General features: G+C 39.6%; 1 protein-coding gene and 1 pseudogene across 1 annotated transcript; one reads left to right on the forward strand and one right to left on the reverse strand.

Moving 5' to 3' along the window:
* Positions 1-8052: 8052 nt before the first annotated feature.
* LOC149235938 (uncharacterized) lies at positions 8053-8901 on the reverse strand. The gene is made up of 2 exons (XM_089368718.1): positions 8662-8901; positions 8053-8397 (listed from the first exon to the last, which is right to left on the reverse strand). The coding sequence occupies exons 1-2, from the start codon at positions 8899-8901 to the stop codon at positions 8053-8055; spliced, it is 585 nt and encodes a 194-aa protein (XP_089224844.1).
* A 721-nt stretch (positions 8902-9622) lies between these two features.
* On the forward strand, positions 9623-26522 carry LOC149235939 (magnesium-chelatase subunit ChlH, chloroplastic-like; annotated as a pseudogene).
* The last annotated feature ends 494 nt before the right edge of the window (positions 26523-27016 follow it).

Here is a 27016-nt window from a genome sequence, read left to right on the forward strand (position 1 = left end):
AGCTAAAAGCTCCTCATCTGCATGTAGCTCAAGCTCCCTCTTAATGGAAACTCACATGGCCTTCTCCTCATCGAATTTGATATCCTTGCGAACCATTGTCATCCAACTAGTCGGCATGTACACCCGATAGTTGTAGGGTGTATCAGTGTACCCCACAAATATCCCCAACCCTGTTGTTGGGTCAAACTTCTTTTGGTCATGTTTGGTCACATGGCAATATACCGATGACCCAAAAATCCTGAAGTGATGGTCGAGGTGGCTCCAGACACATGCAGAAGTCCAAGAGGGCTAAAAAATGGTCAAAATTAAAAGTGGTCAAATTGTGACAAACTCAAGACCAGATCGAAGTGCTCATTGCCCTAATTCCAACAGTGTGAACGATACTCAAATGTGAGTCTGCATGACCAACTTAAGGCTCTTTAAAGTTTAATAAGGCAAGGAAAGAGTGGGGCCCACAGGGTGCCACATGGCATCCCAGCCAGGAAGTGGGACCCACAGGGTACATGGTAGCGCATTAGTGATTGACACTTGGCACCCAAATATTGGCTCCTTATTCTTGCAGAAAAGAAAACAAGAAAGAAAGAAAAGGGACTTGTATTATAAACCCACATAAAACAAATATATATATATATATATATATATATATATATACAGCTTGAGTGGGCCTAATGGATAAGAGCATGTGTTTCCTCGTAAAAGGTTACAGGTTCAAAACCAGAGGGGGGTAGAGTATGTATGCCTTCGTAGATTTAGCAGTCAAATCGCTGCACGGAGGTGTGTCCCTTGTCCCACAAACAAGCGTGTCTCATACACCAATTTAGTGTCTGACTTGGCCATAACCTTAAAAATGGATATTATTATATATTATATATAATTCATATAAAAAGAAAACTATGGTTTAAAAACCATATATTAAAAATATACATGAAAACAAAAGTTAAAGTTATTTATGGTGGAGCCATAAAAATCCTACGAATATGTTAACATTACTGGGATTATGGTTATTATAACACCATATGGGAATACATTAAGATTAGACAACCCCAACCGCATGTTAATTAAAAAAAGCTTGCCACGCCAAATATAATGTAACGACTCCGCCGAAATCAAAGGCCACAAACAGTTATCTCATAACCGTCAACCGCATACCATTTGAAATTTAAACAATGTGTGTCGGCTTCCAAAATTAATGTAGTGTCATTTTAACATGGGGTTGGTGGCTTTTGAACCCAGCCCACTCCCCAAACAAAGTTTTGCCTTAACGTTGGACCGAACGGTCCAAGTTGTAAACTCTGTCGCAGAAATTATATAAGTGCCTTTCAATTTAGTCCACTGGAGGGGGAAGCAAGCGGAGCACGGAGAGCAGCGAAGTTCCGGAGCCGAGCGGAACTCGACGTGGAACCCTGAGCCTATAGAACCATGATTTGAAGTGAGATGGAACTATGTTGGCACGTATTTCGAGGCAGGTTTTCCAAGAATATTCCTTGATCCTAAAGATTCTCCAAGGAGGTAAATTTTCATTTTGTTAGAATGGTATGAAGTTTACAGTCATTTTAACCAGAATTTCGCAGGGAACCCAATGGTGAAATTAGAATCACCATCTAAGCATCATGTTTGTAGATTCCCGGTAGAGTAGAATCTTTGAAGAATCTTGAGGGAATCCTCTAGATCCCTTGGAGGCTAAAATCCGCCAGAGTCAGAACATAGCCAACTTTATACTCATTCTTCTCAGATTTTTGCAAGGATTTCAATGATGAGATCAGTTTTCTGATTTGAGTTATAGATTTCCATTCAACCCAAAGAAGGGAATCTTTGGAGAATCGCGGGGGAATCTAAAAGATTCCTACAGGCCCAGATTTTTGTGGTGTCAGATTCGACAAATGGATAGTCGATTTTACACTTCTCGACGACAAAAATTTAGTGGTGTAATCAGTTTTGGCCGCTGAGACTTCTATTTTTCAGCCATTTTCTAGATTGGAGCGACGGTGTGAGATTCCAAAGCATGGACAATCGATTCTATGCCATTCGACGCCACGATTTTGATGGTGCATTCAGATACAACAACTAATTATTCTATTCTTCAACTAGCATCAGAGTTGAGGTATATGAAGTATTGTTGTCATGTACTTCTTTGATCATTTGTTGTGATATGTACTATGTTGTTTCGATTCTTGCTTGATGTATGATGCATAATCTTTGCGTCTATTTCATGTGAGATGTATTCATCATGGATTGTTATGTATGTTTTGATTGAGATCCCGTTGATGCCATGATGGCAGGATACTCATTGTCACCATGGGTATTTTGGTTTGGATCCCTTTGATGCCATGATGGTGGGATACTCATTGTCACCATGAGTGTTTTGGTTGAGATCCCTTTGATGCCATGATGGTGGGATACTCGTTGTCACCATGTGTAAAATTATGCCATGTTGATAGGAGGTCTATTGTGAGTGTAGTGGAACGTCTCATCGAGAGACTTTTCCACTCATGTAGAGGGCACATTTCCTTGTATGATAGAAGACATATTCCATGTACATCTTCACCATTTCTAGCACTGAATGAAGCAGCTAACACCATCTTGACACTGGGCCCAGAGATGTAGTCCACACTCGACGAACTCCATTATCAATGTCTCTTGTTTATTATTTGTTGATCGTCATTATGTTTCCATTTTCTTAAGCCATCATATATGTTCATTTATGCTCTTATAAAATGCAATCCTAACTACATCACGGAAGCAAAATATCTTGGTTAAATCCGAAAGTTGAGTCAACTTGGATCAAGTTTGGTATTAGAGCGGTCTTCGCGTGGATGTGAATTGTGAGCGTGAACAATGGAACGTGCAGCAATGGAGGATGACAAAGAGATGTACGAGGCCATGCTTAGAGTGTCCAAAAAGATGGACATAATGTATGAAGCTCTACAAGAAGAGATAGAGGAAAAGCAACAATTGTAGCTTCAGTTGCGAGCCATGGAAGAGGCCCTGGAAGAACTGAAGCACAACAACTAGAGTCTTCAAGCAGATAACATTGAATTGAAGATGCTTCTACGAGAAGAGAAAGAGGAGAAATAGAGGTTGCTATGACAGCTACAAGCTAAGGACAAGGCCTTGGAAAAGCTGCAGTGTGACCCCTGTGAGGTAAAAAGTAATTCTCTGACTTCATGTATGTTCCTTGATGATGATTTCGTTGTTTTTGAAAATCATACCACAGGAATTGGCTCCAAATTGCTGAAGAGAATGGGGTATGAAGGAAAAGGCTTGGGCATTAATGGCCAAGGCATTGTCAACCCCATCAAAGTAGAGGAATTACCCTGTCAGGCAAGACTTGGGTATGTCGGGAAGGAAGTTGGGGAATGTGCCAAGACAGCCAGTGAACCACCAACAACAGATGATGAGAAGCCCTCATCAGTTCTTTCCAACTTGACAGTGGAGGTAAAAGATGTTGATTTCCCTTCAATTTCATCTTCACATAGTATAATTTCTGTTGGAAATGTGGAGATACCAATTACAGGGACAAACATGAGGCTCCTTACCAAGATGAGGTACAAGGAAGAAGAAGGACTTGGTGTTAATAGCCAAGGCATAACTCAGCCATTGGAGGTTGAGAAGAGACCTTGATTTGTAGGCTTGGGATACACCAAAGGAGAATGCTCGAAGGTGTTAGAAGCTTCCACGACATTGTTGAAATCATCGAGGAAAGAGAATGATGGGAACTCATCACCATCATCCCATGACAGTGCACATTGCAGAGAAAGAGCTGAGGCAAGCTCTCATTGCCATAATTTCACTAGAGACAACCGAGAGAGGTATAAAAAGTCTCAATATTTGAATGTTCATTTCGATTACAATCATGTTGTTAATGATGGACATAAATCATGGCATCGAAAAACATGTACTTTTTGTGGTTTACATAACCATATATTTGCTGAGTGTTGGAAGAGAATGGCAACACGAAAGAGGATGAGGCATGAAAGGCCTTATCCATTGTAGGAGAAGAAGCATGTTAAGAAGATCTGGAGGAAGAATACTTTATGTAGTTATTTCAATAGAGGTGGTCATCAAAGGGCCACATGTTGGAGGCTGCATCCAGAGCAATGCCTTAAAGTCAAAGCGTTGGCACATGAACCAAGTGAAAAAGTCGTTCGACAGGAAAAACCACCACAGGGGGATGACCATAAGTGAAAAATGGTTTCTAAATATGTTAGCTTGTCATGGTCGTGTTTTTGTAAATCATTTGTTGCAATTTAAAATGTAAAAGTGATGATGTGTTTTCCATCACTTGTTAAGCAACAATGATGTCTTGGCCTTGTGTGTTTGATAGCTAGGGTATTGTTTCCATTTTGATGTAAACTTGACCACCGAGTATGTGTTATAAACTTGTGGCAAGTATGGGATGCTTGGGTCATTAGTTGGTAATGTAAATTAAGTATGTAATTTTCAGAATTGTACTATAGGTTTGCAGAGGGTGCAAGTGTCGGCGCATCACTTATGGCTCCAAAGGACAAAGGTGAAGGAGAAAGAAGGGTGACCTGTTAGGACACTTGTAGTGCAAACAAGGTACAAAGAAGTTGCAGATTATTTTCATGCTTTTGGAGGACCAAAAGCTCCTCAATGGGGAGGATTGATCCAGGTGGCTCTAGACACATGCAAAAGTCCAAGAGGGCTCAGAAATGGTCAAAATTCAAAGTGGTCAAATTGTGACAAACCCAGGACCAGATCGAAGTGCTCGTCACCCTAATTCCAACAACGTCAACGAAACTCAAATCTGAGTCTGTGTGATCAACTTAAGGATCTTTAAATTTTAACAAGGCAGGGAAAGAGTGGGGCCCATAGGGTGCCACATGGAATCTCAGTGAGCAAGTGGGACCCATGGGGTACATGGCAGTGCATCAGTGATTAACACTTGGCACCCAAATATTGGCTCTTTATTCCTGTAGAAAAGACAAAAAAAGAAAGAAAAGAGACTTGTATTATAAACCCACATAAAACAAATATATATCAATATATATATATATATATATATATATATATATATATATAAACAAAACTATGGTTTAAAAACCATATATTAAAAATATACATGAAAATAAAAATTAAAGTTATTTATGGTGGAGCCATAAAAAAAACCTACGAATATGTTAACATTAGTGTGTTATGGTTATTATAACACCATATGGGAATACATTAGGATTAGAGCACCCCAACCACATGTTAATTAAAAAAATCTTGCCACGCCAAATATGATGTAACGACTCCGCCAAAACTAAAGGCCACAAACGGTTATCTCATAATCGTCAACCGTATACCATTTGAAATTTAAACAATGCATGCTAAGTCACCAGGTTCGTGTTCGAGTTCGAGTTCGACGACCATGAAATTCAAATAAAGTTTGGCAACTAAAATTTTGTTGATAAAATTCGACATATAGAAATTCGAAAAAAAAAATATATATATATAAAATCAATTTAAAGTCAAATTCAAATAAATTTTTGGCTTAGCAAGAGAACAGAGGCTAGACTCCATATGAGAAATGGTATGGCAGCAAACATCCTATTTCACATTTCAAAATTTCTGGATCTGCTGCATGGGCTTATGCTCCTAAATTTGCAGTTGTGGCCAAATTATACGATATGAGCATTTTCCACTCAGACATGTCACCTGCAGCCTGCAGGGTTGATTCAGTTCTATCACAATTGTGTTTGGCATTGACATTAGGTGTTTGCAGTTTGCCACATGATCATCAACCCACTTTCAATGAGTTTGTCAATAAATTGTTGTGCCTTGTACAACTTCAGTTAGTAACTAAACATTTAACTTTCTTGCACTAGAAGGTAATATACCTAAAACTTAAAAGATGCCCTCGATATAAATGTTTGCAACTTCAGAAGGCTAAGAAGCCAACTCCAGAATATTACACTGTAACACCATTGTTAAGACAAAATCATTCTCACATACCATATTAGATTTTAGCTGCATATGAAATACAAGGGTAAGTATCATGAGCATGCTACTACTTAAGTAGGCATGGCCGCATGGTATTGAACTATAAGCCCGTAGTACATAATTGACTATCAACATGTGACTCAAAAGTAAACTCTTGCAAAGGAAATTATCCACCTCAAATGTGAACAAGTACAAGACAGCAAAGGCCAAAAAAATTCACTTATATTGGTTTAAATATGACACATCCACTAACACATACAAATAGATATTCTTTTGGCAGTTCAATGAAAAACTCTGCATTATAAGATACAAAACCGTCTGACAGATGTATGCTTTCCTCACTGTGCATTTCCCAAGAAAAAGCTTTTGTGCTGACATGAGAAATAAAGCAGTGAAATAGCTGCATAGCAGCAAAATCAGAAGCAGAAAAAACCAAACAGAACTGCATAAAGGTAACTCTATTTCACATGCAAAAGACTGTTTCGTTTTGTTAAAAAGTTGAGCATTTTCAAAAGGATTGAGATAATAGTAAATAATAGTAAATAACCTTCAAAAGGATGCCAAGAACCTTTATCATTTATGACAGCAGTCAACTTTAATACCAAGTGTTGAAAACAGTCCTAAAATCACCACTCCTTTTCAGGTTAGATTGAAGCAAGCAAACAGTGGAAATAAACTTAAGCCTCTAATATGTTTTCAGACCTCTTTTCATTTATGACAGTGAGCAGTAAACCATGAAGTGAGCCAATAATGGGAGCAATTCGTTCCTCAATATATCAAAATATAATTATATATAAACTCAAAAGTTTAAACTTTAAAGTAGCTTGGCAGTTTTAGAAAATTGTTCATGCAAAAACTAAACTAGAAATCTAAAACAGGAACACAAGTTTTATTCTTGATGTTCCTGTTGCCCACTTGTTATATCAAAAAGTTCTATGTCATCAAGAGCAGTATGAGCTGTGAATCCGCTAGATGCTTCAGCACCAGATTCATCAGTGAATTCCCTGTCAGTTTTTATGTCATTATCAATGTACAAATCAACATCATCCATTGTTGCATTTGGAACAGGATCGATCCACGGAGTAGAAGAATTGGATGACTCTTTAGCCACATTCTTCATTGCCAACTGCAAGTTACTATGAACATAAACAAGATCTTCTAATCTTCCATATGACAATCTATTTCTTTTTTTGGAATGAATTTGGTCAAAGGAACTCCAATTCCTTTCACATGCTGATGCACTTGTTCCCTGGCTTAAGATACGAATTGCAAAATTTTGCAATTCTGGTGCCCCTGAACCATAAAATTCCCACCATAGTGCTGGATCACTTCTGCTCCTATCATACTTTGCTGATTGTGTTCCAAATAACCCTTCTTCTAACCTGTATGCCTTCAACTGACTTCTGATCAAACCTGCAATCTCTGGATCTGGATTTAGCTTCTCAATAGACTGGATAAGTCCATTCATGATTTCTTCATCCTTATGTCTTGGTAACCCAAACAATCTAGGGTCCAAATAGCATGCTGCTACATGTAATGGACTATGCATCATCTTCCATCTATGATCAATTAAATCTCATATCTCCTTGTAATCAGCTTCCACATTATTAAAAGTAGTTGCAATGGCCTCTTTGCAACGATCAAGGCTTTCATAAACAAAACCCATACAAGGTTTGTCACCATCAACCATGCGGAGCACATTAAAAATTGGGCCACAAATTTTTAAAACCTTGTTTGCATTTTCCCAAAAGCCATTATTGAGCACTATTTGTTCAACATTTTTCCCCTTAGTTTCTTTTGATAGGGTAGATCTCTCCCACTCAGTGTTGCAAAAAACGGCTCTTAGGCTCGCTTTTTCCTCAACAACTCTTTTCAGAGTAATATAAAAAGTGGCAAACCTTGTATCACAAGGCCTCAACAACTCTTTTGATGCATTCTTCCTGTATATGCTCAAAGTGAGACGATGGTTGATGATGAAGTTTGAAATTGTTTTGGCTCTCTGGATTGTTTCATTGACCCAAGGAAATTTGGCTAAGTCATGCAACATTAAATCCAAGCAGTGTGCAGCACAAGGGGTCCAATAAATCTGATTATATTTTTCCATAATCAGCTTCCCTGCACCAACCAATTTGATGCATTATCTGTAACAACATGGACAACATTTTCCACCCCAACCTCTTGAATCGCTTCATCCAAAATTCCAAAAATAAATTCTGATGTCTTCAATCGATCCATTGCATTTATTGACTTCAAGAAAAGTACCCCTTGAGGACAATAAACAAGCACATTGATCAATGGGCGATGACACAAATCTGACCAACCATCACTCAAAATTGTGCATCCTGTAAGCTTCCAAGACTCTTTAATATCAGCCAACTTTCCTGTCACTCTGTCTTTCACTCTCTTTAGCAAAGTTATCCTTAAAGCTTCAGATCCAAGAGGAATATATTCCTTCCGAAAATCAATGGCCTTTTTAATTACATTTTTAAAATATGGACTCCTCGCCACATTAAAGGGAATTGCACATGCATAAAAATACTCAGCAACAACATCATCAACTTCCTGTTTCTCAACAGGTTTCTAGAATTGATTTAATGTTTTCGTTCCACCTGTTTTTGCTTGAGTAGAACTTGATCCACCAATGTTTGAAACTGAATTAATGGTGTTGGAGGAAGACATGGCAATCTCCCTCTCAATTCGCTGCCTCTTATTTACCCTTTTCTGCTTTTGCATCTGTGAATTGGAATGGTCTTTCTGCACTGTGGCTTTTTGTTCATCGGTGATCTTAGTGCAGGCTTCAACACCACCTCCACTTCCATTGCTAATACCGAGAAGGTGATCCACTGCTCTAGTTAAAGTGCCAGTGAAATTATGTCCACACAACTGACATGAAAGATTAAAACCATCTTTTTGGACAAAATTCCAAGCTACAGCAGTTGATTTTGGGGGTGCCATTGAAATTTGAAGGTTCTGAACCTCTGATTGTTGAAAACTGGTGAAGACTTGAAGTCTGAAATGTCTGCAATTTTTTTTGAAATTACATTTTCATTAGTTAGAATTTAGAAAAAGGAAAAGTGATTCAAAACAGTTTTCTTACACAGGCCATACAAAAGTGATTCAAAACAGTGTACTGTTGTAGGCTACTAGGCTGTAGCTTTTTATTTTCTTACACAGGCCAGGCATCACAGTTTTGTTTTACGTGACTTCCAGTTCCAAGCAAGTGGAAATAAGTTACAAGATTTATGTAAATATAAATGCTGCTGAAGGCAAGAAAAGAAACAAAACGAACAGTTCAACTTCCAGTTCCATGACAATTAATTGCTCCCATTATTGGCTCACTTCATGGTTTACTGCTAGGATTTATATCTGTTTTAAATTTTAATTAAGGGCAGGTAAAAACAGGTGTCTTAATTCCATGACAATTAAGACAGATGCTGACTCTATCCTTGATTTCTGTAAATCTCTTATTCAAGAAAATTTGTCAGATAATGACAAACTGGACTAAGGATACTTCTCCCACCAAACAATAGAATTATAGAGGCACCAGTGCAGATATTACCCTGCAGCTTCTATTTACACCCTTCCAAATCAACCTAACTGTACAGTGCAGTTTAATTTTGGACCAGAATTTGATTGCTTTCCTGAGGACTTTGGCAATCGACCCATTCCCAAGGCCATGTGCGAGGCTTCTTATTGTGGAATTGACGGACAAGCAGTCCACCATGGAGAAACTCTTGTTGAAAATGGTCAATCTTCAGAAAAGAAAGCTTACTTTTTTGGTATATTTTTTCATTTTAGAACTGAGACAGTATACATTTGTTGTTGAACTTGAACTTGGTAGTGCTTACCTTTGCATAAAATCTTGATCTGTGGGATGCTGAGAAAACCAACGCTTATTTAGATTTTTGAAGTGTTGAAATTATTTCTTTATATCCTGATCTACAGGCATTGAATTGGCAGATTTGTATTTATTCTGTTTGGCTGCAGAATCTTCTACAATGTCTCCCGGGTAAGCATTTTCACATTTTCATCATGTATCAGCCTATATGTGAGATAAGATCCTATGCCAAAAGGAATTCCCAGATCTCTTCCAAACTTCAAAAATAAAATTTGGCTCACATGAATGTAGCTGGTCTCATAGGCAACTATTTGATTGAGGTTGCAAATTGCAATGTGTCTGCTACGTGGTATTTATTAGTTACTAAATTTGGTGCAAGCATGAGCTGACAAGCTAAAACAAGATGATCACTGCTGTTGGTGGTGCTAATACACCTTCCACCTCTAGTCTAGGTGAGGAATCCTTGCTAGAAGCAATTTCATCACAGTTTATCCTCGATACAAAATTATAAAAATGTTTTGATTGGAACAGTCCACAGTCTACATATTGATACAACTTTTAACAGCCAAAAGTTTAATAGGTTTGACAGCCAAGTGTTCACTACTAAAGTGTTTAACAGCCAAGGTGCACCTTACAAGTTACAGTTACAATCAGGCGTTTAACAGCCAAGGATATAGCTACAACGATTTATCAGTGATATCTTTTATCTAGCAGTGTGGAAGTAGGGTCGAATCACTGTTGTTTTTAATTTTTTAACAGATATTTTCGGTTAATTTCATCATTATCACTTCCATCCTTTACACTCAGTCACTGGGTAATTCATCAACCATGAAAATTCAAAATAAATGCAGCCAGTAAATTTTAAATAAAAACTCTTGCAGCACATTGCTAAAAAGTTAGAACTCTGCACATAAAACTTCAAACTGAGCAATGAGTCACTCCACCACTAGCAGTGGCAGCCACTAACAACCAGTTACAGGCTTACAGCGTTGAAAACTTGCGAGTCTTACCTGAACGCTGAACCCTGGTCCCTAAGCAGTGAGAGTGAGAGAGCCTGACGGCTGCGCAGCAAGAGTCCTCGCCGCTCGGAGAGTCGGACCTCGGTCAAGAGACGCGTCGGCAGCTGTAGTCTGTAGACTGGTCACTGAAGAGTGAAGACGTCTTCTGAAATGAAAGTTATGAAACCCTCCGGCAGGCTGCAGCTGTAGACTGGACTGTTTGCAACAGAGTTTGGAGTCTGGACCACAATGAAATGAAACCCTTCGACGTTCGAACAAGCAAACAATGTAACAATGTTGAATGAACAATGAAACCCGGCGAACAATAAAACCCACGGGCTAAAACGCGCGAAAAAAACGAACTGAAACGAATTTCATCGAACATCAAACGAATTTCATCGAACTTCAAACGAATTTGTTCGGAAAAAATTTGAATTCGCCTTGAAATTCAAGTTCGCCATAAAATTCGGCGAACTCGAATGAATATATTCGTTTTTGCTTAAAATTCGCCAAATTTCGAATTTAATCGTTGAAATTCGCCGAATCTTGTGACTTAGAATGCGTGTTGGTTTCCAAAATTAATCTAACGCCATGCTAAAATGGGTTTGGTGGGTTTTGAACCCAACCCATTCCCCAAACAATCTGTTGTTGTACCGTTGGAGCGAACGGTCTAAGTTGTAAACTTTGTCACATAACATATAAGTGCCTTTCAATTCAGTCCACTGGAGGGGGAAGCAAGTGGACCATGGAGGGTAGCGAGGTTTTGGAGTTGAGAGGAACTCAACGCGGAACCCTGAGCCTATGGTACCATGACCAAGTGGAACCATGATTTGCAGTTAGATGGAACTATATTGGCATGTATTTCAAGACAGATTCTCAAAGAATATTCTTTGATGCCTGAAGTTTATAGTCATTTTAATTGATATTCTATAGGGAATGTAATGGTGAAATTAGAATCACCATCTAAGCAGCATATTTGCAGATTCTCGGCAGAGCAGAATCTTTGAAGAATCTTGAGGGAATCCTCCAGATTCCTTGGACACTGAAATCGCCAGAGTCAGAATGCAGCCAACTTTATACTCATTCTTTTCATATTTTCGCAAGGATCTCAATGGAGAGATCAATTTTCTGATTTGAGTTGCAGATCCCCAGGTAACCTAGAGGAGGGAATCTTTGGAGAATCACAGGGGAATCTAAAAGATTCCTACAGGCCCAGATTTTTGTGGCGTTAGAATTCAACAAATGGATGGTCAATTTTATACCTCTCGGTGACACAAATTCAGTGGTGCAATCAGTTTTGGCAGATGAGACTTCTATTTTTAAGCCATTTTCCAGATTTGAGCAATGGTGTCAGATTTCAAAGCATGGACAATCGATTCTATGCCATTCAATGCCATGATTTTGTTGGTGCATTCAGATCCAACAACTGAGTATTCTATTCTTCAACTAGCATCAGAGTTGAGGTATATGAAGTGTTGTTGTCATGTAATTCTTTGATCATTTGTTGTGAGATGTACTATGTTGTTTCGATTCTTGCTTGATGTATGATGCAGAATCTTTGCGTTTATTTCATGTGAGATGTATTCATCATGGATTGTTATGTATGTTTTGATTGAGATCCCTTTTATCCCATGATGGCGGGATACTCATTGTCACCATGGGTGTCTTGGTTGAGATCCCTTTGATGCCATGATGGTGGGATACTCAATGTCACCATGTGTAAAATTATGCCATGCGGATAGGAGGTCTATTATGAGTGATAGTTACTATAGCGGAACATCTCGTGGAGAGACTTTGCCACTCATGTCGAGGGCACGTGTCCTTGTATGACAGAAGACATAGTCCATGTACATCTTCACTATTTCCAGCGCTGAATGAAGCGGCCAACACCATCTTGACACTAGGCTCGGAGACGTAGTCCACACTGGATGAACTCCATTATCAATGTCTTTTGTTTATGATATGTTGATCGTCATTATGTTTCCATTTGCTTAAGCCAACATATATGTTCATTTATGCTATTATAAAATGCAAATCTAACTACATCATGGAAACAAAAGATCTTGGTTAAATCTGGAAGTTGAGTCAACTCGGATCAAGTGACAAACATCTGGCCTCTTACCAGAATAAGCCTCCTCTGGTGTCTTCATATCAAGTATCTGATGTGGGCTACAGTTCTAAACATAAATTGTTGTGTTGCATGCCTTAGCCCACAAGTGTAGTGGTAGGTCCTGATCATGCAACATTACCTTCGCTACCCCTACTATGATTTTGTTTTTCCTCTTGACCACCCCATTCTATTGAGGGTTATGGGGTGCCATCAACTCTTGTTTAATTCCTTCCCCTGCACATAAGTTCTTAAACGCATTTTAGACATACTCACCATTGTTATCACACCATATATCTTTAACCGTCTTTCTTGACTCTTTCTCCACCAATGCTTTGAACTTACAAAACTTTGTGGAAGTTTTATCATTTTTCTGCATGAAAAATATCCAACATTTTCAAGAATAGTCATCAACAAATATAACATAATACATGTGTTTGGTCATGGATGCCGTCGAGAATGGTCCACACACATTTTAATGGACTCTCTATAAAATAGAATATGCTCGACTATCTTAGTCTCCAAAATAAGACTTGGTGTATTTTCCCAAAGTACACCCCTTACATGTATCAAATTGCTCAAGTGTACCTTTGGTAAGACTGGTAGATATTTGCTGCAATATCTTCAAAGCCCCATGATGCAGGTGGCCCAATCGTCTGTGCCAAAACTCGCCAACATCTTGGCTCTTCATCTTTTCTACTTTTGAACTCAGAGCAACACACTCCTCTACCTCTAGCTTATAGAGATTCTTAACTCGAATCCCTATCTTCTTTACTTGACCTGTGGCTATGTGTCGAAGGAATGCCTTTCCTTTTGAGAAGATCACATCATAGCATCTATCCTCAAGCATGGAAATGGATACCAAGTTTTTCTTCAGCCAGGATACATACATAAAATTCTTCAAGGTGAGTGGAGCCCCATGCTCCGTCTGAAAAGCAATCGTGCCTAATCCAGAAACACTAAACTTCCCATCGTCACCCATCTCCATATGCATCTGGATATCTTTCTCCTCTAGGTCACTGAATAACTCTTTGTGTCCAGTCATGTGGAATGAAGCTCCATTGTCTAAGTACCATACACTTCCAAACATTGATGACACCATGCATGCAATGTGGGTAAAGTCCAATTCGAATTGAGAGGCCAAAGCCTCACCCGCCGCTCCTCCTGAGGACTTCTCCTTGGACTTCTTGAGTGGAAAATTTGTAGAAAAATGTTCCATCTTATGACAATGAAAGCATTTAACTTTCGTTATATCTTTCTTCTTACCTCCATGATAAGAATCTGATTTGTAATGGGAAGCTTTCCCTTTCCCCTTCCTCTCCTTAATCGCTAAGGCATGGTTCTCTTCATCACCAATATTTGATGAAGAGCCATCCCTGGTGTTCCTCCTAATCTCCTCTTGCATCAAATCTGACCACAGTCGTTCCCAATCCGGAACTTTCTCCCAACCATTGACAGAGTCCTGATAACTATGCCAAATTTTTGGGAGTCCTAGAAGAGAAAGACTCACCATATCCTCCTCAGCAACCATGACTCCAACACTTCCAAGTTCATCATGACATTGAGTGAAGTTGGTCAAGTATTTGGAAATAGTCTTGCCTTTCTCCATTTTGATTTTTCAAAGTTTTTCCTTCAGTGCCAATTTCCTTTGGTCATTGTTGTTCTGATACAAATTCGTCAATGTTTTCCACATAGCATGCGGAGTTTCCTTTCCATGGAGACTCGAGACAATGTGGTCTCGAACTCCCTCAAGGATTATCCACGTTGCCTTCACCACACACTTCTTCCATTCGGCCACGTTCTGTTTATTCGTAGCTGCTAGCTTGGGGACTTCTTGATCAATGAATTCCTTCATTCCATTATCTTCTAGCACAACCTCCATCATGTCCCTCTAGGCAATAAAATTCGAGCTACATTCCAAGGCATACTCGAGCCGCAAACCGTAGGACACCATGTGCCGATCCTGAAGTATGAAATGAAAATTCGAATTTCACTTGTAACCCTGAACTCAAAAACTTTGAAATCTTCTCTAGTATAATGTTCTCGGCTCCGATTCCATGTAGAAAATATTGTAGATTCAAAATCTCATGAAATGAACTAAAGCAAGAGACAAGAATCTACTTCTACTCTCTACAATGGAAGAACATAAAGATCGATCAAAACAATAATCGATAGAGAAAGATAATCAAATACACATAACACAAAAAATATCCAGTGAAAGCCACAACTCAAAACCCACTATCTATATTGTATATATCGGAAAATCAAGATGAGATTACAATGCTTGTTCTCTCAAGAACAATCCCAGCACTCAGTAAAATCAATCTCCAACTCACAAGCAAGCACTAGGCTAATACTTAGCTAATTCACCAGCTCTCCAAGTCCCTATTTCCTTGCGCAATTCCTATGGCTGATTAACCCATCTTAAAGGGAAATTAATGCACTCAATACTATGTAATCCCTTCAAGGATCAGTTCCTGATTGCATGCACTATCAGTGCAACTCATAAAAATCTAAAACAAATAGTACATTGTCCTTGCACTCTAGTATCAACTGGGTCTTTCTCAGAATCGACATGCATGAGTTTCTCATAAGGTAATATTCAGTTAATTGAAATAGCACTAGTTTAGTGCACTAATGCATCAACTGATTGTTAACTCACTATTAATTCCTCAAATAGTTTGGAACTAATTTAACTAGACTTAACTCAATAAACTAATTTAACTAATTACCACTCATCCTGGACCCCTATAATATAGGGAGAACATATACATGACTTCAAGAAGACTTCCATTTCTAAATTCCTAAGCTAATTAAGTTTAATAAACTTAATTAACATTTACAAGTTTCTATGAGAATATTATTTGATTTTAATTCACAATTTAATTCAAGGACAGATTAAACTAGAATTTCTTGTTGCCATTTTCAACAATCGAGACCTCACTCTGTGATTATTACTTTAGGCAACAAGTTCTACAGGATACTGGAGGTAGCCCCGCCTACTGTTGTCTCTTTGATCTTTGTGAAGCAATGCAATAAGATCATTTCACAGACCATGAAATTTGTTTTCCTTATGATTCGCCCTAAGGGAAAGAAGAAGATTGTGGCCACGACTTCCAAATAGGGCTCCTCTGTACAACATCAGGAGATGGATAAGGTCGTGGAGGATTACAGGGACATTTTCTCCTCACCTACGGGGGTACCTATGCACTGTCAGGTCAAGCACTCCATCAATCTAACCCTGCACACTCCACTACCCAATGGACCGATCTATCGACACTCTATTTTGGAGAATGATGAGATCAAGAGGCAAATTCAGGAACTGTTACAGAAAGGGCACATGAAGCCAATCTCATCACCCTAAGGGAGCCCAATTGTATTGGTACAAAAGGAGGATGGGACATGGAGACTCTGTATTGAGTATCGGGTGCTGAACAAGATCACTCTCCATAATAGGTACTTGATCACACAGATTGATGACCTTTTGGACTAGCTCAAGGGGGCCAAATATTTCAGCGACATTGACTTGAATTCCGATTATCACCGAGTTCCTATCAAACCCTACGATATGTGGAAGATTGCCTTCAAATCCAAGGAGGGCCTTTTTGAATGGTTGGTCATAACTTTCGGGTTGAAAAATGACCTCGCAACCTTCATGAGGTTGATGGATGACATCTTGCGACCCTTCACCAATGCATTCATGGTGGTGTATTTAGATGACATATTGATATTTAGCCAAAGTTTGGAAGAGCACTGCCACCACACTCAATAGGTCCTCCAAACCTTACAAAAACACAAGTTGTGTGCAAATATGAAGAAATGCACTTTTGGCATAACCCAGGTTCAATATCTGGGGTACATCATTGATGAGAATTGTGTGCATGTGGAACCAACCAAGATACAATTCATTCAGGATTTGCCAACCCCAACCACTCTAACAAAGCTCCATAGCTTTCTAGGCCTTGCCAATTTCTATCGTAGGTTCATGTTGGGGTTCTCTCATATCACTTGGCTTTTAAGTCGCCACCAAGGGTGGAGTGAAAGAAAAATTATTTTGGTGCGAGACCAAACAAAAGTGTTTATTGAGTTGAAGCAACACCTCTACTCTACACTAGTTCTCACATTACCATACTTGCAACAACCATTTAAGATTGAGACAAATGCCTCCAACTATGCTATTGGTGCAGTTCTTACTCAGTAGGGGAATCCAATGGCTTGCCATAGTGAGACACTTTAAGAAACAGTCTGAAAGTGTCCCACCTAAGACAAAGAAATGTATTCCATTGTGCAAACCTACCATCAATGGAAGCATTACATTCTGGGGAAGGAAATGGTCATCCACAAAGACCACCAACCTGTGCAGTTCATACAGACACAAGGGAAGTTGCAAAAAGATTAGCATCATAAATGGTCCACATACCTGCAACAATTCCATTTGAACATTAAGTACAAAAAGGGAAACACCAATATTGTTGCAGACTGCCTCAGGTGACCACCATTCATGGCGTTGATCACTGTGTTCGACTCCTGTGGACATGAGACTTCGGGGTGGCCACATCTTTACAAGAGTGATCCAGAATTTGGTAGCACATACTAGAAACTCCTAGAAGGTAAGCAAGTTCCAAATTTTCACCTCGAGGATGCACTGTTATACAACCTGGGACACATCTATGTTCCTTTAAGTGAGCGTACCAAGATGATTTGGAAGGCGCACTACAGTCAGGTCGCTAGACATTTCGGACTATAGAAAATAGTCATAGTACTGCAGAACTATTTTTATTAGCCAAACCTTCATCAGGATGTTGGGAGGTACATCAAATCCTACCCAAATGATAAAGAAACCAAGTCCTATAACCCAAATCTTAATATTGCTTAAAACATGAATGTGAGAGAGTACTAACAGCTCACACCTTATGCTAATGATTTGGAAGAAAATTGGGAAAACCTTAATTATGATGGGGAGAACCTACTTGTATAAGAAAAATAGTTTGGAAATGTTTTTATTGGAGTGAAACCAAGTTGCGGATATGAAGGCAATCCAATGAGGCTTCTTTTCACAAAACCATCAATTCCACACTATGGGTTTGATGCTTATTACTCTTTTTTGGATAAAATATTTAAGGCTGATGTTGTCTTGCATTTTCAAATTCATGGATCACTCAAATATATGCCTAGAAAGAAAGTGGGGATGAGTGATGTGTGTTACCCAGATAGGAAATATCCATAGCATATACTACTATTCTATAAAAAATCCTTATGAAGCTACTATAGCCAAACGCCGCAGTTATGCCAATACAATAAGTCATCTAACACCTCCACCAGAGAATGATAGCTTATACAAAGGTTTAAAACAACTGAGTGAACTCATAGCTTCATACTAGTCACTAAAGGATAATGTGATCCAGGTGGATATTGGTGGCCACCTGCCAAGTCCACCTGGACCCCCACCATTGTCTTTCTCAGCATTTTTAGTTTCCTTAATTGTAGCACAACTTACTATTTTTAGAAGTTTTTCGGGTCCTGAACTTCCGGAGCCGTTTTGAGGCCCTAAACGACGTTTTTTGGGGAATCCGAGGGCAACACGAGTCCATGCAATGGACTGTGTTGCCCGTTCCAACAATGATAGTGCTCGGATAGATCTTTCTAATGAGCTATTGTACGCGTCAAACGAAGATCATATGCCAAAGTTACGACCCCGAGAAGTTGATGTACCAACTTACCCCAAACGGGGCCCACAGTTTGGCGTTTCATCTCCTAGGGTTAGGTTTTGGAATGTTAAGGGTTTTTCCATTGTTTCTCAACAATAAATAGGCCTTCGAGCCTCATTGTAACACAGTTCAGAGGCATGTAGCCATCACATCTCTTCTCAGAGATAAGCTACCATCGCCCTAGCTAGTTTATTGCCATTTCTGTTTGTAAGCATATTTCAGTATTTTCCATTAATGAAATGAAGTATTATTTCCACTGCATCTTTGTGTATATGGTTATCTCTGTAATTCGTTGCATTCCTGTTTAAATCCGGATCAGTGGTATCAGAGCGGTCTGCTTTTTCTCTGTTTTTCTTTGCATGTCCCCAACAAGGTCGGGATATAAGGAGTTAGGGCTTGAACTGGTTGAACCTTTGCAAGACCAGCCTCGCAAATCCTGACGGCCTCCCATGGCGGACGAGAAGAAAGACGAGGGGGCAGGAGATCCCATCAAAATCTTGCTCGAAGAAGCGCTCGAGCGACAACGGAACGCGATGATGGACAGCTTTACGCAGATCCTTCAGCGGCTACCCAGAGGTGGCGCATCGGCTTCCAGCAGCTCCTCTGGAAACGCCACACCCTTTAAGGTACAAGTTAATTTTGAAATCCCCATATTCGAGGGTCAGATAGACGCCGATGTCGTAGATAAATGGTTAAATCTGCTAGAGGGTTATTTTTCTGTTCATGAATTTTCGAGTCGGGAAAAGATTGGTTTTGCTCTTCTCAAAGCAGCCCCCCACGTCAAGGACTGGTGGGAAACCTACTACGAGCAGAAGGATGAAAGTACTGGCTCACTATTTTTAGCCGCACCCACCTGGGATTCGTTCCGGGATGCCATCAAGGAGCAGTACTACCCTGTCGGAAGCTATGAGGATGAATACATAAAGTGGACCACGCTGCGGTAGGGAAGGGACCAAGACGTGCCGGAGTTCACCAATCTTTTCCATACCCTTCGCACAAAGTTGGGTATCAAGGATTCAGAGCAACATTTGATACTCAAATACTGTGGCTGCCTGCACAAGTACATCCAGGAAGAAATACAGTTCCTAAACATCCCCTCGCTCAGCGCAGCATACCGGTATGCCGTCAAGGTCGAGCAGAAGTTTAAACAAAAGAAGCGAGACTTTGGATCTGCGAATCCAAAGCAGGGGAAAGGTGCCCCTAAACCACAGAACAAAGGACAAAGCCAAGGCGGGACAGCCCAAGACAACCAGCCGAAGCTGCAAGCAAAGAGCAACGCCGCGAAGCCGAGAAAGGACACTGGAAAATGGTGTGAGTTCCATAAGAGCTCCACTCACAACACAAGTGAGTGTCGGGCCAAGCAGTCACTGGTGGCTGAGCTAAAGGTTTCAGAATCAGATGCATGTTCCGACTCTGAGTCAGAACCCGATAAGGGGTATGAAAAAGGGAAGCAGATCATTGATGCGGATCCCAGCGCCACTGTTGCTACCGCAAAGATCCAGAAAAATGAACCCGAAGATCCAGAGGAGGAGGAGCGTCTCTTCCACTCCCAGATGTGGGTAAAGGGCTCCCCAATACAGTTCATTGTTGATAGCGGGAGTCAAAAGAACCTCATTTCGGCAGAGGTCGTGAAGCGGTTGGGCTTACCGACCACAGCACATCCACAACCATACACCATTGGGTGGCTTCACCAAGGGCGAGATCTTCGCGTGAGCCAGCAGTGTCGCCTTCCATACAACATCAAGCCCTTCACGGATGAGGTATTGTGTGACATTGCTCCCCTTGAAGTTTGTGATGTATTACTAGGACAACCATACTTGTGGAAGCGACATGCTGTGTATGAATCAAGGCCCCGTGCTGTTATTATTACATTGGGAAATAAGTTGTTCAGGATACCAGAGGTAGCACCACCTGCCGCCATCTCTTTGATTACTGCAAAACAATGCAGTAAGATCATTTCCAAAACCAGGAAATTTGTTTTCCTGATGATACGCCCTCAAGGGAAGAAGAAGACAGTGGCCGCGGCCTCCAAACGGGGTCCCTCTGCACGGCAGCTACAGATGGACAAGATTGTGGAGGAGTACGAAGACATCTTCACCTCCCCGGGAGGGGTTCCTCTGCACTGTCAAGTCAAGCACTCCATTGATCTGACCCCAGGTGCGCCGCTACCCAATGGACCAATTTATCGGCGCTCCGTTCTGGAGAACAATGAAATCAAGAGGCAGATTCAGGAGCTCCTGCAGAAAGGTCACATCCGTCCGAGTTCTTCGCCCTGTGGGAGCCCGATAGTGTTGGTACAGAAGAAGGATGGGACGTGGAGACTATGTATTGACTATCGGGCGTTGAACAAGATCACTGTCCGTAATAGGTACCCGATCCCGCGGATTGATGACCTCCTAGACCAACTAAAGGGGGCGAAATATTTCAGCAAGATCGATCTGAAGTCAGGATATCACCAGGTACCAATTGAACCCTCAGATGTGTGGAAGACTGCCTTCAAATCCAAGGAGGGCCTCTTCGAATGGTTGGTCATGCCTTTCGGATTGACGAATGCTCCTGCAACCTTTATGAGGCTAATGGATGACATCTTGCGGCCATTCACCAACTCCTTTGTAGTAGTATACTTGGATGACATTCTGATCTTCAGCCAGAGTTGGGAAGAGCACCTCCACCACATCCGACAGGTTCTCCAAACACTGCGGCAACACAAGCTATGTGCCAATTTGGAGAAATGCACTTTTGGCATGACCGAGGTTCAGTATCTGGGATACATCATTGATGAACAGGGGGTGCATGTCGATCCAGCCAAGGTCCAAGTCATTCGGGATTGGCCCTCTCCAACCACTCTAACAGAGCTCCGCAGCTTTCTAGGTCTTGCCAACTTCTACCGCAGGTTTGTGTTGGGATTTTCTCATATTTCTTGGCCCTTGAGTCAAGTCACCAAGGGCGGGGCGAAAGCAAAATTATTTTGGTCTGAATCTCAACAGAAGGCATTCAGGGAGTTGAAGGATCGCCTCTGCACGGCACCAGTGCTCGCGTTACCAGATTTACAACAACCATTTGAGGTCGAGACAGATGCCTCTGACTATGCTATTGGGGCAGTCCTTACTCAACATGGACATCTAGTGGCATATCACAGTGAAACACTTTCAGACACAGTCCGGAAGTACCCCACTTATGATAAAGAGATGTATTCCATTGTATAGGCCTGCCAACAACGGAAGCATTACATTTTGGGGAAGGAAACGGTCATCCACACAGACCACCGACCTCTGCAGTTCATACAGACCCAAGGAAAATTGCAGAATGATCGCCATCAGAAGTGGTCTACATACCTGCAACAGTTTCACTTGAATATCAAGTATAAAAAGGGCAGCACCAATAATGTTGCAGATTGCCTCAGTCGACCACTGATCATGGCGCTAACCACCGCGCTCAACTCTTGCGGGCACGAGACTTCTGATTGGCCACTTCTCTACAAAAGCGACCCAGAATTCGGCCACACATACCAGACACTCTTGGAGGGTCGGCAGGTTGCAGATTTTCACCTCCAGGATGCCCTATTATGCCACCTCGGTCACCTTTGTGTTCCTTCAAGCGAGCGTGCCAAGATGATTTGGGAAGCACACTACAGTCGGGCTGCTGGGCATTTCGGGGTCGAGAAAACAGTGGCAGTACTGCAAAACTATTTCTATTGGCCGAATCTTTGACAGGATGTTGGGAAGTACATCCGATCATGTACTGCCTGTGCCATTGCCAAACCGACCATTAAGAAGCAAGGCCTCTATACCCCGTTGCCTACCCCTAGTCGACCTTGGGAATCCATCTCCATGGATTACATGTCAGGCCTTCCTTCCACTAAGCATGGAAATGACTGTGTTTTTGTGGTCGTCGACAGGTTCTCAAAGATGGCCATTATGATGGCCTGCAAGAAGAATATCACAGCAGAAGCCACTGCTAAACTCTTCTTTGAACGAGTGTGGGTGCACTTTGGGATCCCACAGTCTATCATCTCAGATCGGGACAGTCGGTTTCTCAGCACCTTTTGGTCCAGTCTCTGGTCAATGCTGGACACCAAACTCACGAAGTCCACAGCCTTCCATCCTCAAACTGATGGCCAGACAGAGGTTGTCAATAGGATGATTGTGCACATTCTGCGCATGTATAACTCAAAGCATCCACGCACATGGGACGAGAGCCTCCCCTACGTTCAGCATAGCTACAACCGAGCTCTTCACAGCTCCACTGGCCATAGCCCTTTTCAGGTGGGTTTGGGATTCCAGCCACAATGCCCCATTGATGTGGCCATGCCACTTGCAGCTACTCACATGAATTCAGCTCATGTCCAGTCCGAAACAGATAAGGCCACCAGCTTCATTGAGCGCATCCAACATATTCGCCAGCAGGTCCATGACATTCTTGAGAAATCAAATGCCAAGTACAAGAAGCGACATGATCAACATCGGGAGCCACACAAGTTTCAGGTGGGTGACAAAGTCTGGTTGCATTTGCAAAAGGAACGCCTTACTGGAGCCTATTGGAAATTGAGACCACTCCGATATGGTCCTTACACCATTACTAAGGCTATGGGAGACAATGCATTTGAGCTCAGCATTCCCCCATTCCTTGGCCTGCACCCAGTATTTAATGTGGACCGCCTTTGGCCATACTTTCAACCATTGCTAGACACATCCGACATTGCAGAACACCTCAAATCCACAGAATTAAATCCAGATTGCATGGAACAAGCTGCAACTGATCGGATCATGGACACACAGATCAAGAACACTCGCCAACAGAATATCCAACTGTATCGAGTTGTCAAAGCAGGCCAACTCCTTCAGCAGGGCAAGTGGCTCACCAGGGAACAAGTTCAGCAGAAGTTTCCTCATCTCATGGAGGAGCTCAACGCAATGGGGACCATTGCTTCCTAAGGGGGGAGGAATGATCCAGGTGGATATTGGTGGCCACCTGCCAAGTCCACCTGGACCCCCACCATTGTCTTTCTCAGCATTTTTAGTTTCCTTAATTGTAGCACAACTTACTATTTTTAGCAGTTTTTCGGGTCCTGAACTTCCGGAGCCGTTTTGAGGCCCTAAACGACGTTTTTTGGGGAATCCGGGGGCAACACGAGTCCATGGAATGGACTGATGTTGCTCGTTCCAACAATGATAGTGCTCGGATAGATCTTTCTAATGAGCTATTGTATGCGTCAAACGGAGATCATATGCCAAAGTTACGACCCCGGGAAGTTGATGTACCAACTTACCCCCAAATGGGGCCCACAGTTTGGCGTTTCATCTCCTAGGGTTAGGTTTTGGAATGTTAAGGGTTTTTCCATTGTTTATCAACAATAAATAGGCCTTCGAGCCTCATTGTAACACAGTTCAGAGGCATGTAGCCATCACATCTCTTCTCAGAGATAAGCTACCATCGCCCTAGCTAGTTTATTTCCATTTCTGTTTGTAAGCATATTTCAGTATTTTCCATTAATGAAATGAAGTATTATTTCCGCTGCATCTTTGTGTATATGGTTATCTCTGTAATTCGTTGCATTCCTGTTTAAATCCGGATCATAATGGAAGAGGCACACAAGTAGTCAAAAATACCATCATTACTACTAAAACGTCTAGTTAGAGAGAGGGGTTTTGTAGTGGGTAGAGTATATAGTAAAATCATGGAGATAAAATCTCGATTGTTAGCCTAGGACTTGCATGTTATTGGAAAACCACCTACTGCAATGGAAGCTGTAGCTACTCTAGTTAACACAACTACCCTAAATAGACTTCAGGATGAAATATATTCTTTGCTATGGATTCTTCCAGAAGAAGTATACCGAAATATAGAATATATTTACATAAATAATGATCTTTACAAAAGATTTTTCGGCGAAGATCACATGAGACATCATTTGTCGACACGTTTCGAACCAACCAGTGTGGTTCATCATCAGGACAAGTTGAAGAAACAGATCGAGCTTAGCAGGTTAAATAGACAGAGCAAAGCCTCCAACGACTAAAAAGACTAACAACTACTTTTGACTAGGTACCGGGATCAAAAACCCTATTTAATAAAAATGTTATCCTAGGGGGACCTGTCCTTTAAATAAAAATAATATTATGATAAAAAATATTAATAAATATTTAAATATTAAAAAATATAATTAAACAGTTATGTTCAATTAGTACCTAAAGATAATAGTCAGTTAAAGATAAATAATTAAAAATTATATCTAAGCGAAAAAAAATTTACTCTAGAGGGGGACCATTCCTCCAAATAAAAGTAATATTATGATAATAGTTAGATAAAAATATTAATAAATAATTAAAATTTTATTTGGAGCCCAACACTCTTGACCTAGTCTTTTTTTTTTTTTACTGATGTATTTATTATTATTTTTATTATTTTTATTTTTATTTTTATTTATTTATTTATTTATTATTATTATTATTTTTTATTTTTTTTAGGATGACTCATTTTAATTTTTTCATCTCTATCTTTTATATTCATTTATTCATATAAGAATGGTCCTGTTTTTTAATTCCTTTGTATTTTTAATTATTTATTTGTAACTAACTATTATCTTGATGTATTTTTAATTACTAATTTAACTTATAAAAAATTTATTTTTTAATTAAATATCATCATTAGATCATTTTATTTTAAGGGGTTGGTCCCCCTAGGGTAATATAATTTTAAAATATAATTTTAATATAATTTAATAATATAATTTTAATATAATATAATTTTAAAATATAATTTTAATATAATTTTATAATATAATTTTAATATAATTTAATTTTAATATAATTTAATTTTAAATATAATTTTAACTATTTATGTTTAACTAACTACCATCATGTATTATTACTAACTATTATCATATAAAAAAATTTATTAATAATTTTTTTTTTATCACATAATTATTTTATTTATTTTATCCTAAGGGATTGGCCTCTCTATGAATTTTTTTTCCCTTAGATATAATTTTTAATTATTTATCTCTAACTAACTATTATCATGAATTATTTTTAGTTATTGAACATACTTGTTTAATTATTTTTAATATTTTAAATAAAATTTTAATTATTTATTAATATTTTTATCTGACTATTATCATAATATTATTTTTATTTGGAGGAATGGTCCCCCTCTAGAGTAAATTTTTTTTCCCTTAGATATAATTTTTAATTATTTATCTTTAACTGACTATTATCTTTAGGTACTAATTGAACATAACTGTTTAATTATATTTTTTAATATTTAAATATTTATTAATATTTTTTATCATAATATTATTTTTATTTAAAGGACTGGTCCCCCTAGGATAACATTTTTATTAAATAGGGTTTTTGATCCCGGTACTTAGTCAAAAGTAGCTGTTAGTCTTTTTAGCCATTGGAGGCTTTGATCTGTCTATTTAACCTGCTAAGCTGGATCTGTTTCTTCAACTTGTCCTGACGATGAACCACACTGGTTGGTTTGAATCGCGTCGACAAATGACGTCTCATGTGATCTTCGCCGAAAAATCTTTTGTAAACTTGATATGGATCACAGAAGCCTAAACTCTATTATATAAATAATGATCGTGGAATCCTTAAATATGTAGAGTTGTAAGAGAATATAACATAATCATCTTGAGGGGCCATCTTTTCATTTTTTGACAGGACAAAAAACAAGAGAGGTCAAGTGGTCAATGTTGCAAAGACAATTGGTTCATTTCTTGGATTGGGAAGAAAGGAGCCTTGGATTGAGTATCTAGAAAATAAAAGGTTTTGCTCAGCTGGTGAAGAGAAGATCCACTCTCTTTGGATTTATTTTTTTTCTGTCTGCAGCTAGTTGTGGATGATAATGAAATTTGAGGATTGAAGCAAGCTTTAGAGGATGTTATATATTGCCTAGACCTAGAGGTGATCCAATCGTAAATCCCAAGGGTGGCTGCAATGTAGAGTGCCAAAGTGGTAGTTAAAAAACTTCTAGAATGTTATAAATAAAGAAATTAGATGTTGAATTAGAGAAAAATATCGCCCAACTGAAGAAAACTTGATTGAATTTCTTTCTTATATAGGGAAAAATGGCATTGGCATTGTTAATGTTGAGGTATATGTCATATAAATATTTTATAGTCTTATTTATTTTATATTCCAGTGTTCATCATCTTTCATGTCTTATACTCTGCATTGTATCTTCTTTCATTTTCAGAAGAGGAACTTAGTATTGATGGTAAGAAGTAGGAATTGAAGAAAGAGGGGAACAATAACCCTAGAGCGACAAGTGCAGAAAGAGAGAAAACTAGAGAACTGATCTAGTGATACATTTAAAGATAATATCTTGCATGAGAGACACACATATAGACTAATGGTCGTCTTTAGAGTTGGTGAATTCACTGGCAATGCTTTGGAAACACAATGATAATGTT

This window comes from Pinus tabuliformis, chromosome 8 (assembly GCF_031772625.1).
Source record: "Pinus tabuliformis cultivar Carrire ecotype Pingquan chromosome 8, CPIR1, whole genome shotgun sequence".
NCBI classification, from domain to species: domain Eukaryota; kingdom Viridiplantae; phylum Streptophyta; class Pinopsida; order Pinales; family Pinaceae; genus Pinus; species Pinus tabuliformis.

What these genes read in the sequence shown, in the direction of transcription:
- LOC149235938 (XM_089368718.1), bottom strand. Translation starts at nt 8,901, where the DNA reads ATGGCACCCCCAAAATCAACTGCTGTAGCTTGGAATTTTGTCCAAAAA. An exon ending in AGATGCAAAAGCAGAAAAGG is followed by an intron (nt 8,398 to 8,661) that starts GTAAATAAGAGG and finishes GATTTTCGGAAG; the next exon opens with GAATATATTCCTCTTGGATC.